This window comes from Rhineura floridana, chromosome 8, assembly GCF_030035675.1.
Source record: "Rhineura floridana isolate rRhiFlo1 chromosome 8, rRhiFlo1.hap2, whole genome shotgun sequence".
NCBI lineage: Eukaryota > Metazoa > Chordata > Lepidosauria > Squamata > Rhineuridae > Rhineura > Rhineura floridana.
In genome coordinates this window covers 35,341,628-35,353,864 of record NC_084487.1, presented here as the reverse complement: position 1 = coordinate 35,353,864, position 12,237 = coordinate 35,341,628, and the positions used below count along the sequence as shown (strand labels likewise).

General features: G+C 43.0%; 1 protein-coding gene across 1 annotated transcript in view; it reads left to right on the top strand.

The window, feature by feature from the left end:
• PAH (phenylalanine hydroxylase) overlaps positions 1 to 12,237 on the top strand; it is a 61,763-nt gene that overhangs the window by 36,362 nt on the left and 13,164 nt on the right. Inside the window, exons 4-5 of the mRNA XM_061638871.1 lie at positions 2,318 to 2,406; positions 6,737 to 6,804. Of these exons, the coding sequence (XP_061494855.1) occupies positions 2,318 to 2,406; positions 6,737 to 6,804 (157 nt within the window). The remainder of the gene's footprint in view (positions 1 to 2,317; positions 2,407 to 6,736; positions 6,805 to 12,237) is intronic.

The following is a 12,237-nucleotide window of genomic DNA, read 5'->3' as shown; positions in this document are numbered from 1 at the left end:
AATCAGAGAATATTTTAAAAGGTTTGGGAAAAGAAATTTGAAAAAGAATGTAGTTAATAGCCGTTGATAGAGGAGTAACCTCTATCAATTTGTCCAGCTCTTCTGAAAAGCCACCCATGCTCAGTGGCCACCATCACATCTAGTGGTAGCAAATTCTGTTTTAAATGATGCATTGCTATTACCACTGATAAAGGGAGGTGCCATAGCTCAGTGCTTTGTGCGCAGAAGATCCCAGGTAGATTCATTCCTTAGCATCTCCACTTTCAAAAGGAGCCCAGTTGTGGAGTCTTTTGGAAAGCTGATGTTGGTCTGACACTACTGGGCAAGATTGACCAATGGATGCCTCAGAACTGATGGACAGATTTGATATGTATGTGACATACATATCAGATCTTTGGAGGTTTCTTCCTCTGAATGCAGTCCCTGAAACTGTGGGAATCTCCCTGCACATCCAGCCACCATGTGTTCAGGGGAATGTGGCTTGCATGTGTGGACAAAAATTGCACAAATAGTACACTGGCAAAACAAGTGTACCCACCATCATGCCTAGGCAACAAGAGACCTATTTATTTCAAACCTTTGTATCCCACCTTTTTTCCATCATGGACGCATCAGGCATGGGGTTCAGAGACAGGCCCCATCTGCACTAGACATTTAAAGCAGTATCATACCACTTTAAACAGTCATGGCGTCTCTCAAAGAATCCTGGAAACTGTAGTTTGTTAATGGTGCCGAGAGTTGTTAGAATACCCCTATCCCCCTCATAGAGGGATTGATAGTTAAATCACATTAGGAATTGTAGCTCAGTAAGGGGAGTAAAGGTTTCCCAACAACTCTCAGCACCTTTAGCAAACTAGAGTTTCCAGGATTCTTTGGAGAAAGCCATGATTGTTTAAAGTGGTATGATACTGCTTTAAATGCCTAATGCAGATGGAGCCACAGGCTCCCATCCAGGCACTGCCCAGACCCAGAACTACTTAGCTTTAGCTGTTTATCATGTGCTCTCACATCATGCCCTGGGATGTACATGTGCAAGCCGCTATGCGTGCATTCATTCTTACCAATGCATGAAAATCATGCACATGGAGTGCGTGGGGTTAGCAATGTGGTCACACTCCCATCCCCACCCATGCTGTAGGACAGAAAGTTTGCTCTTTTTAAATCTTCCATTCATTTCAGTGGGAATCTGCTCAGGTGGAAATGTAAGTGGGTTGAGTCTATTATATTAGGGGTGTTCACAGATTACATTCGACGAATGTATAATGTGTGTACACAATAGATGAGCTGTACAAATCAACAAACATACACTCTTTTGTACAGACACTTGTACATGCGTAGAGACAGCTTGTATCTGTGTTCAGTGTAATGTGCGAAGAAGCCTGTTTTTGTGGGTCTTTAGGAGATAACTGCTACTCTCAAGAATGTAAGTTTATCTTTTAAAAGTGGGCATCCCTAAAGGAAATAGAGCTCAAAATGCATGAGTGTGGTTGAGGCTGTAATGTTTTGCTGCTGCTGCCCTCTAGTGATGAAATTAGATTTTAGGAAGAACATATATTTCAGTGCAAGTTTTGCTTTTTGCTTTTTTGCTGTACGAACTGCCATATTTTAATGGACAGAGATTTGTGTAAGAGACAGAAATTCAGCACACAAAGCTTGTCTCATATTACCAAGATAAAATATGCACAGTCGTTTGAACACTTGCTGAAATGCCACATAAATGCTAAATTCCAAAAAGTTATCCTAGAACAGCCTTTGCCATAGTTGTGCTGACTGGGGCTGATGGGAGTTGTAGTCCAAAACATCTGGAGGGCACTAGGTTGGCGAGGGATGTCCTAGTAAGTTAGCCTGTTACAACAAAAACAAAAAGTAGTCTTGTGACTCCATAAACGTTAACAGATTTATTGTGGCATAAATGTATACCCAGGATGACAGGAATAAATCCATTCGTGTAATGAAATGTGATCCTGAATAGGCAGGGCAAGTTTCCTTGAGCAAGTCTGAAAGGTAACCGTTTATGCAGGGGTGGGGAACCTGTGGCCCTCTAGATGTTGTTGGACTGCCACTCACATCATCACCCCTGACCATTCTCCATGTGAGCTGGGAATGATTGGAGGTGGAGTGCCGGCAACATCTGGAAGGCCACAGATCCTCCAGTCCTGACTGATAGTTTTTCAGCACTTTCAGTCCTATTTTTTGTTACACTGTAAATGTCAAGCAATGGCAAAGCACATAGATAGTTATCAGACACCATACCTTTGCATTAATATGAAGCAACAAGAAGCTAAAGACCATTCATGTTTTCTTTTCTGTTCTATAGTTCCGTGGTTCCCAAGAACCATTAAAGAACTGGACAGATTTGCCAATCAGATTCTCAGCTATGGAGCAGAACTGGATGCCGACCACCCTGTAAGTAAAAAAAAAAAAGTCTTTCTTTGAAACAAAAATAGACTTTCTGTTTCCATATTTTAAAAATAACAATGTTTCTAGTCCTCATAGGCACAGAGAACAACTTGAAAATATGTCAGTACCCTCTGTCTTAAGACTGAGACCAGTGCAGAATGTATGCCTTTAAAGTTTTAACATGAAGCCAACATTTCTCTCCCCTGATCTGCTTGGCTTAACATCTAGCCTGATGAAGAGTTCTGAAAGCTTGCTCTCAAAAGCTTGCTCACTGTTTTGTGATATTTTTGTAGGCCTAATAAAGGTATCGCCCTATGATGGATTGTGGAATTCTTCTTTGCTTTACCTTTGCTTTTTTTCTGCACAATGAAAGCTCTGAACAAAGATTTTTGAGGTGGTCCCATGATTCATAGATGTGTTTGAAAGTGCTATCTTTGCATGCTCTTTTTCTCTTCCCGCCCCTTTTCGATAGATAAAATGGGGAAAGGCTGTAGTTCAATGGTAGAGCATCTGCTTTGTATGCAGAAGATCTCAGGTTCAATCCCTTGCACATCAAGGTAGAGCTGGGAATGTCCCGTTTGAATCCTTGTAGGGCTGCTGCCAGTCAGTGCAGATAATACTGAGCTACATGGACCACTGATCTGATTTGGTATAAGGCAGCTTCCTGTGTTCCTAAAAGCCCTGGCCAAAGATTTTCAAGATGATCCCTGACTCTATGGTGCATGGGTCATGTGTTTGAATTTACTTACAGGAGACAATGCAGGGATTTTTTAAATGGATGGGGAACATACAGACAAGCCATCTCCTCCTTGTAGTCTGAAATGGTGCCGTTCCAAATGAGTAAAGTTTATGAAACAAAAGCTTTAAGCCCCCCAAAGGTTATAATTTATTCTAAGCCTATGGATGCCACTATCTGACAGGAAAAGTTTGTTGTTTTTTTTATGAGTGAGCACATAATCCCATAACAGGAAAACAACTTTCCTTATCATTTCAAGCCAATAGTACCTTATTCTGATGTCAGGAGATTCCATGCAGCCAGAATTTACTGCTGTCAATTTAACCAAAGTAGTATACTTGCAAATAAATTACATGCAGTGCCCCCCAAAATGTAGCTATTACATTAATTGAGGCAGTGTGATTAGCCTTTCACTAGCTGTAGTTTAATCTAAAATGAACTCTATATTCTGTACAATTACCTGGCACACAAACATTTGGCAGAGTCCTAGAAGAAAGCAGGGTGAATGGAGACCCGATTGCTCTGACCGAGTGAATCAAAGACTCCTCTCAGAGCTTCTGCCAGGATGAAACCATGCAGTGGCTGAAAGCAGGACAAAATCATCCACAAACAAAACCTTAATGCACTGCAATGAAAGCTGTATCCCAGATCCAAGTGCTAGTATCAGTTAGATAATAATCCTTTCCCTCTATATTTTTGAGGTGGGGGTGGGGGATGGACCAAACTGCAATTAGGTAACTTAGGATGTGAAGAAACACATGAATCTGGAAGCATCGCATTGTTTTCAGCGACCACAGCACAGAAAACCATCAGGCTCATGGACCAAAGCAGACCTTTTTCATCTTTCTAACTGGGCACCTGCAACTTCCCCAATGCAATTAATTTGGTTCTGGTCTGCTTGGGACCTAGCTTCATAATGAACCTATCTGCCCATATGCAGAGAGAAAAATGACAACTGTACCAGGTCCTGGCTCAAGGTTATGTTTGTTTGTTTGTTTTATCATACTTCTAGAATGCCTTTATTTGTTTGTTTGTTTGTTTGTTTGTTTGTTTGTTTGTTTGTTTACATCCCATGCTTCCTCCCAGAAGGACCCCGGGTGGCAAACAAAAAAACTAAAAGCACTTTAAAACATCTTAAAAAGCAATTCCATCCCAGAGGCAGACTGGGATAAGGTCTCTACTGAAAAGGCTTGTTGAAAGAGGAAGGTCTTCAGTTGGTGCCGAAAAGATAACAGAGATGGTGCCTGTCTTATATTTAGGGGGAGGGAATTCCAAAGTGTCAGTGCCATAGCACAAAAGGTCCATCTCCTGTGTTGTGCAGAACGGACCTCCTGATAAGATGGTATCTGCAGGAGGCCCTCACCTGCAGAGCGCAGTGATTGGCTGGGTATATAAGGGATAAGACAATTTTTCAGGTATCCTGGTCCCAAACTGCATAGGGCTTTGTAACACAAAACCAGAACCATGAACATGACCCAGTAGCTAATGGGCAGCCAGTGCAATTCTTCCAGTAGTAAGGTAACATGTTGGTGATACCCTGCCCCAGTAAGCAGTCGTGCCACTGCATTTTGTACCAGTTGCAGCCTCAGGACCAACTTCAAAGGCAGCCCCACATACAGCACAATACAGTAATCCAGCCTGGAGGTTACCAGTGCATGGACAACAGTGGTCAGGCTATCCTGGTCCAGAAATGGCTGCAGCTGTCTTACCAGCCAAAGCTGGTAAAAGGCACTCCAAGCCATTGAGGCCACCTGGGCCTCTAGTGACAAAGATGGATCCAGGAACACCCCCAGACTACGGACCTGCTCTTTCAGAGGGAGTACGATCCCATCTAAAGTAGGCAATTGACCAGTTATCTGAACTCAGGAACCACCAACCCAAAGTGCCTCCGTCTTGCTAGGATTCAGACTCAGTTTATTTATTATTCATACCTTGACCACAATGCAGTTTCCAACATACAAATAAAATCCCATATCACTTAAAATAAAATTTAAAAGCCAGTTAAAATACAAACAATCCTGAAATGCAGAGCAACCTAACCAGATCCTACAAAGGCCTTGTAGTACAAGTGCCAGCATGGTGTAGTGGTTAGAGTGTTGGGCTCAGACCTGGAAGACCAGGGTTCAAATCCCCGCTCAGCCATGAAACTCACTGCTTTATCTAATCTAAACTAATTAATCTAATCTAATATCTCAGCCTAATCTGCCTCACAGGGTTGTTGTGATCAGGGCCAGATTAAGATATACTGAGGCCATAAACCATGCTAAGATTCAGAGGCCCCATACCATAAAAAATAAAGAGAAAATAAGTGGTGGGAAAGTGGCAAGGAGGGGATTAACAGAAATCATACCGGGTGTGGAGAAGGACTTTAGAATGTGTTGGTAGACAAGCTCGCATTGTCTCCTGTTGGAGTCTCCGGCGAAGTTGGGCAACCTGTGGATGATGTGAGTAGTCCAGCAGCCCTGGAAGGGAGATTGATGGGATTGGGTGTGGATTGGGATGGGGAGATCAAGGTTCCAAATTGTGGTGTTGGATTTTATATGAAAGGCTATGTAAGCCAAAACAATTTCAATTATCGTAAAATCCTGCAGTGGTTGTGATGGTAAAAAGGGGAGGGGGAGAACTATGTATGCCATCTTAGAGAAAAGGTCAGATCTCAGTGTAATAATAAAATAATAATAAATGTGTCTTAATCAGGTGATGGAGTCCTGACAGCACTGAGATGCTTTGGGAGGTAGGGTTTTCTTGGACCAGGACCACGACCTCTTCTATGGAGGCTCCAGGGTTCTGGAGTGTGTCTGTCCTTTCTTAGGCAGATGAAAGCACTTTTCTTACAACTACACTTGGGGTTTAGTAGAGATTCTTATTCTTCTTACGTAGTGTTTATACGTCTGGGTTTTTTAGTTTGTCATGTTTTCCCCCCAATTTCTATGTATTTTTTTTATTTATTTATTTAAAATTCTTATAAATTGTCTTGTAAACACTTATCAGATTTCCCTCACTTCCATCCCCAGTCATATATTATGTAGGTACTAAGCTATTTTTTTTAAAAATGTTTTCTCTCTAACCATAAGGGCTAGAAGCATGACTCCTGCTCTCAAATTATTCTGAAAATTAGGACAACCAAGTAATGCTTTCCTTCAAGCACAGAATCACCCCCAGTTCTAGTCTCTATTTACTGTGCTTTCTGAAAAAAATAGTGTTGCAGGTTTCCTATCAGATTTCTGTGAGCAGGGTTATCAGGGTGGGGTGCACTGAGGAAGGGAAAGGGCCATAGCTCAGTGGTAGAACATCTACCCTGCACGTAGAAGGCTCTAAGTCAATCCCCAGGATCTCCAGGTAGGGCTGGAAGAAACTCCTGCCTAAAACCCTGGAGAGCTGCTGCTAGTTAGTGTGGACACTACCAATCTAGATGGACCTATGGTCTGACTCAGCACAAGGCAGCTTCCTGGGTTCCTGTGAAATGCCTGGCCTTGACAAAGGGATGTGCCAGTGATGTGTTCATTGAGACATTTCACCCTCTGCCCCCCCTTTCAAAGTGATCTTCATTTGTGTACTGATGTGTTCACAAAAATAATGCTTTGTATTATTTTTCTGCAGGGTTTCAAAGATCCTATTTATCGTGCCAGAAGAAAGGAATTTGCAGATATAGCCTACAACTATAGGCAGTAAGTCTGCAAAAGACAATAGGGGACAAAATGTATCCGAAAATTCTGTGTCTTTTCTATGATGGTGTGTGTGTGTGTGTGTGTGTGTGTGTAGAGTCCTTTGGGCAATGCAGAAAACTATCTAGGCACTGAGAATTTAAATATTCATAGCATCATGAAGCTTGATGCCTCAGCTTACTCAGTGCTGTCAATGGGTCTCCAACTCAACTGTGCAGCGGTCCCTTTGCAGACATATTGCAGAATCTGGGCATATAAAGAAGGAAGTCCTTCTGCCTCAAATAGAAATGAGTGTGTTGGATAGTTTTTAAGCCACTGATAGTTCTTCTCCAATTCCTTTTCATGGAATCAGTATGAAAGCTATAATGGGCTTGGGTATGGATGGGGAGAACAAGCATCTGACACTGGCCATGAGATGAGCTAAAGCACTGAGGCAAGATATGGACTTTGATTGTGTATAGAACAGAAGTAACACCAAACCATGGTTTGATGCTCTATAAATGACCCTGTGAGCACAAGCTCACTCACTCCTTGCCTCATGTTTTTTATTAAGACATCTCCCATCTCACTTAAGCACATAAGAAGAGCCTGCAAGATCAGGACAATGGCCCATCTAGTCCGCATCCTGTTCTCACAGTGGCCAACCAGTTGCCTATGGGAAACCACGGGCAATTTCCAACTGAACAGGAAATAATCAGAATTTGTCATTTATTTGCATGTGAATGCAGATGCAGATCCCTTATAAGGACTAGTATCCTTACAAGCTGTTTCATAAGCTGTTACTATATGTTAACATTTATATTCTGTGAACTATCAACCAAAGAATCATGATGGATAAATGACTTGGTTTAACTTGTACCATTATCTGTTGGCTGCCTTCATTGAGAAAGGCAGTTTATACATTTTAAATAAATGTTTGCCGCTAAATTAGAAGTGAGAGGGGAAATTGCATCACTACCATGTGGGCCCAGAGCTCAAACACATAGTACCAAATCTGAACTGACTGACAGTCCAAATAAAATTGGCAAGTACCCCTTTTCATCAAACCAATGCTTCCCCTAAAGTGTTTATTTTCCCTTGCTGGCTTTTCTCTCTGCTCTGTGCTTAAATTCCCCTTTGGCTGCATTTATCCTAAAATTGCAGCTTACCGGAAATACATTCAGATGAGGACCACACTTCGGCCCTGCAAACCTTTGTTATTTAATTGCACTGCAGCATCAGAGGAGGCTACAAAGCCCCAGGCACCAAATAAAGCAGCACCTCTTATGCTTCACATTAAACAGGGAAGGGAGATGAGGAGAGTGTACAATCTACATTAAAGCAGGAGCTGTAAACAACGTTGAAATAATTCATCACTTGCGGTCTTGATCTAATTCTATGTGTCTGTCATTTCTGGCCTAGCTGCATTGTGAAATTTTCAATGGGTGGTTTCCTCTCCACTATTTTGCATGGGTTGGAGGATGTGTGTGAAGTGGGCACATTCATCTAGAACTGGTTTCATACAGTGCCTCACTAACTGGTAGAGATGTTAGAAGGCATCCCTTTTCCTGTTCTGACCCATGTTCATCGCATGCAGCACTGTTTCTGTTCTGCTGCAGTTTGGCTTCTGACAAAAACTATGTAATTCATCTTAATTACATAATTAATTATGTTATCATTATATTATTCCACACTGTACATTTCAGTGCAAAGGAAACACAATGAAAATGAGGGGTGGGATCTCATCAATTACATATTGTTTGCCGACTGAAAACTGCAGTGACAACAAATACCAATCGTATCTGTTGGATTGACTTCCATTCCGGACATGAGATGCATATGCAGACATTAGCAATTTCCACTCCTGTTTCCATTTCCATCAGAATTCACCAACATTCCTACTAACTGATCCTTGTAAACCTCTGTCCTGCTTCCCTTCCAATGGCCCCTATACCTTTCTGTGTTGTTCATGGTGGCCACAGACACTCCTGTTCTGGCTTGCAGGTTTCCTCGTGCTAGTACCATTAGTCTGCATGTTACTGCATATTATTTTAATAAGAAAGATGGCTGCCAGCCTTTCTCATCAGCCACCCTTCAGAGATTGGAGCCAATGGGTTCGCTGGACCTCCTCCATCACTTGGCTGCCACCTAGAGCAGGAATTTAGTGTCATGCCAGCGCCAGAAGTCAGCCAACTCAGGCAAATGTCAGGGCCCAGGGGCCTGCCTGCATTGCCATTTTCCTTTTCCTTGGAAGAGTCTCTTGCTGATTCCAAGACAGAGTGACAGAAGGATCCAACTTCCTCTCTCAGTCCCAACTCCTCTGAGCATTGCTGTGTGAATGAACTGTGGCAGCTCTAGGGCAGAAACGGAGGATACATCAATACCAGCCTTTGGCAACCTGATGCTCTCCAGATATTTTGGGTCACATCCACATCATACTTTTAAAGCACATTCAGAGTACATGGCTTCCCCTTAAGAATCCTGGGATCTGTACTTTGTTCAGAATGCTGGGAATTATAGCTCTGTGAGAGGGAAACTACAGTCACCAGAATTCTTTGGGGAAAACAATGTGCTTTAAATGTACTTTAAATATATGGTCTGGATGTGACTACAGCTCCCATCAGCCTCAGATGGCGTGACCATGTCTTCATTCTGCCATTACTAACACGAACCTCAAAGAGACACCAGCTCGGGTAGCAATGTTAAAATTACTAAAAGGATTTTTTCCTCCCTGTCCCTTTCCCTACTTTTTTCTTTTGTTATAATTGCATTTTTTTAAAAAAATCCTATAAATCCATACAAGAGATTTATAAAAATCTGTTCATATAAATTCAATAATAATAATAATAATAATAATAAACAAAGAATGTATATTATGAGAACTGCTTGTAATGTTCTTGTAGCTTAGTTGCAGTCCCAAGACAATTTTTTGGTGTAGGTCAGTATAGAAATCTCTAAGATTAGATAGATAGATAGATAGATAGATAGATAGATAGATAGATAGATAGATAGACAGACAGACAGACAGACAGACAGACAGACAGACAGGCAGGCAGGCAGGCAGGCAGGCAGGCAGGCAGGCAGGCAGACAGACAGACAGACAGACAGATAGATAGATAGATAGATAGATAGATAGATAGATAGATAGATAGATAGATAGACAGACAGACAGATAGATTAAACCAACATTTAACAGGAGTTGTGACGGTGAAATGATAGCCAAGCCTATCAAGGTCCATGCATATAAAAGGATGGACAATGGACAATTTTGGATGGGACTCTGTGAGCCCCATTTTTTCCACAACCTTCAGCCATTCATCTTGATCTCTTCCCCTCTTGCACCCCTCTTTCCTTCTCTCTCTTCCCCCACCTCCTCACCTGCCACCCTGTGCACTGGCCTATTGATCTCGGCTGCTTTCAAATTGATGTCTGACGGTGCCTTAAGCCTCTGCTCTTTTCTCCGGGCCTATGAAGGTGGCCCCAGGATTAATTAGAAAAGGTCAATGCTATAGAAACCACCATGGTCCCAGTTCCTTCCCCCTCCCTCTCATTCAAAATCATGTTTGAAGCTCCAGAGATCAAGCAGGACTGGTGCAGAGACACAGAAAATTGCACAATTATTGGGGGACTGCTGCAAGCTCAGGCCAAAACGAAGGGGGTGGGGAATGCTGAGGTATCACTTGTATTTCGACAAAGGGCCTGCAGCTTTGGAAATCCCCCGTATTATCCCAGCAGTGTCACAAACCCTATTAAACTGCTGGAAAAGACTCTGGTTTGGGAGGGGGGGACCCCTGGGGGGAGTCGCCTGTTCATTTTTGAAATTATTTTCTGAAGAATCAGCCTCCCTCAGTTTTAATGTCAAAGCAATAAAGCAGAGCAGGTCAAAGGACTCCTTTCTGGTTCGACGCAGTGCCAGACTGACAGTGCAGTAAATGTATTGAGGGTAGAGGCAGATTTGCTGTCCCTGCTGAGCCATTACCTGAGCTGACACAGAGGCTCAACGAATGTTAGGGCCAGAAGAGATCTAAGGGGGTTAGCTAAGCTATCCCCTTTATCCTAGGGCCGTGGCAATAATATAGCGTATGTATCAGATTAGCGCTTATCCAGATGGCCGAAGCTGCGGAGTGAGGAAAGGAAAGAAGAAAACCTGTTACTCTTGCTGCCCCGGCATGAGAAAAGAGTGTGTGTGTCATCGTCGCTTTCAGAGTTGAACGTTGTTTGAAAGAAGGGTTGCTGCTTGTCTTGTGCACACCATGTCCCACTTTCTCACCTGGTAAAAAGGTGCCTTTTGTGGGGCATTGTTATTGTTCCAAAATTCTGTTTGACCAGAGGCAGGGGTGGGGCCAGTGGAGGGTGGTGGCTCCATGTCAGTGGAACAGTGGAATCTGCTCCAAGTTTTAGTCCAAACTTTCGGACTAAAACCCAGAGGGGATTCCACTGCCCCACCCACATGGAGCCACCAGCCGCCACTGGGGGAGCCAGAGCCAGCATCAGCAGCTGACATCTTTAGGTAGCTGCCAGGGCCCCAGCAGCCTAGCAGGGTCCCCCTGCTCCTCCCTGCATACATTTATTTTCTTAGCCTGGCAACCTTAAGCAGCCACAGGTGGCCGAATCTAGCCTCCATTAAGAATTCCCACAATTCCTCCAACATGGTGTCACCCTGGGGCATTGTGGGAATTTAAATGGCAGCTAATCCCAGCCTTCTGCTGCTCACCACTGCTGCAAATCAAGCCACCAGAGCCCACCAATGGAGAAGCCTACCAGAGAGCACTTTGCCCAGCACCCCCTCAGACCTGGCTCCAGGCCTGGGGGCGCAAGAAGTGTGCACACCATGGGAAGTGTTGACTTTTTCAAAGCACTTTAAGGTCTGATAACTATTCCCCTCACAGAGCTACAATTTTCAGAGTGATTTAACTATCAGCCCCTCTTAGGAAACTCTGGGAATTGTAGCTCTGTGAACAGGGGTCTCCTAACAACTCTCAGCACCCTCAACAAATTAAAGTTCCCAGGATAGGTTGGGGCAAGCCATGACTGTTGAAAATGATGTGATACATACTGCTTTATAGTGCAGATGAGGCCTAACTGAAGGAGGTTTTGCTTAAGAGAATTTTGCAGATAGGAAATGGTTTAGATGGGGCAAGCTGGATGCCTTTATCCTGATTTATTTTCATTAATCTTTTGATATTGTTTTTGTGCATATATCTATTCATATGTTAAAAAATCTAAGAACAATCTATTTTCTTTTAGTAAACTTCTAATCTTGGCTCATAAAACATGGTGGTCTCTGTTATTTTATCCACCCCACACTTAAAAACCAAACCTCACACTACCTAAAGATGTTCTTCAGGAGACTCAAGTGACTCAAGAGAAAGACTTCCACCTGGTGGCAACAGGAAGTTCACAGGAAGGGAAGGACAAACAAGGGTGGAACACTCTGTCTGGCCTAGTTGCCCTTCC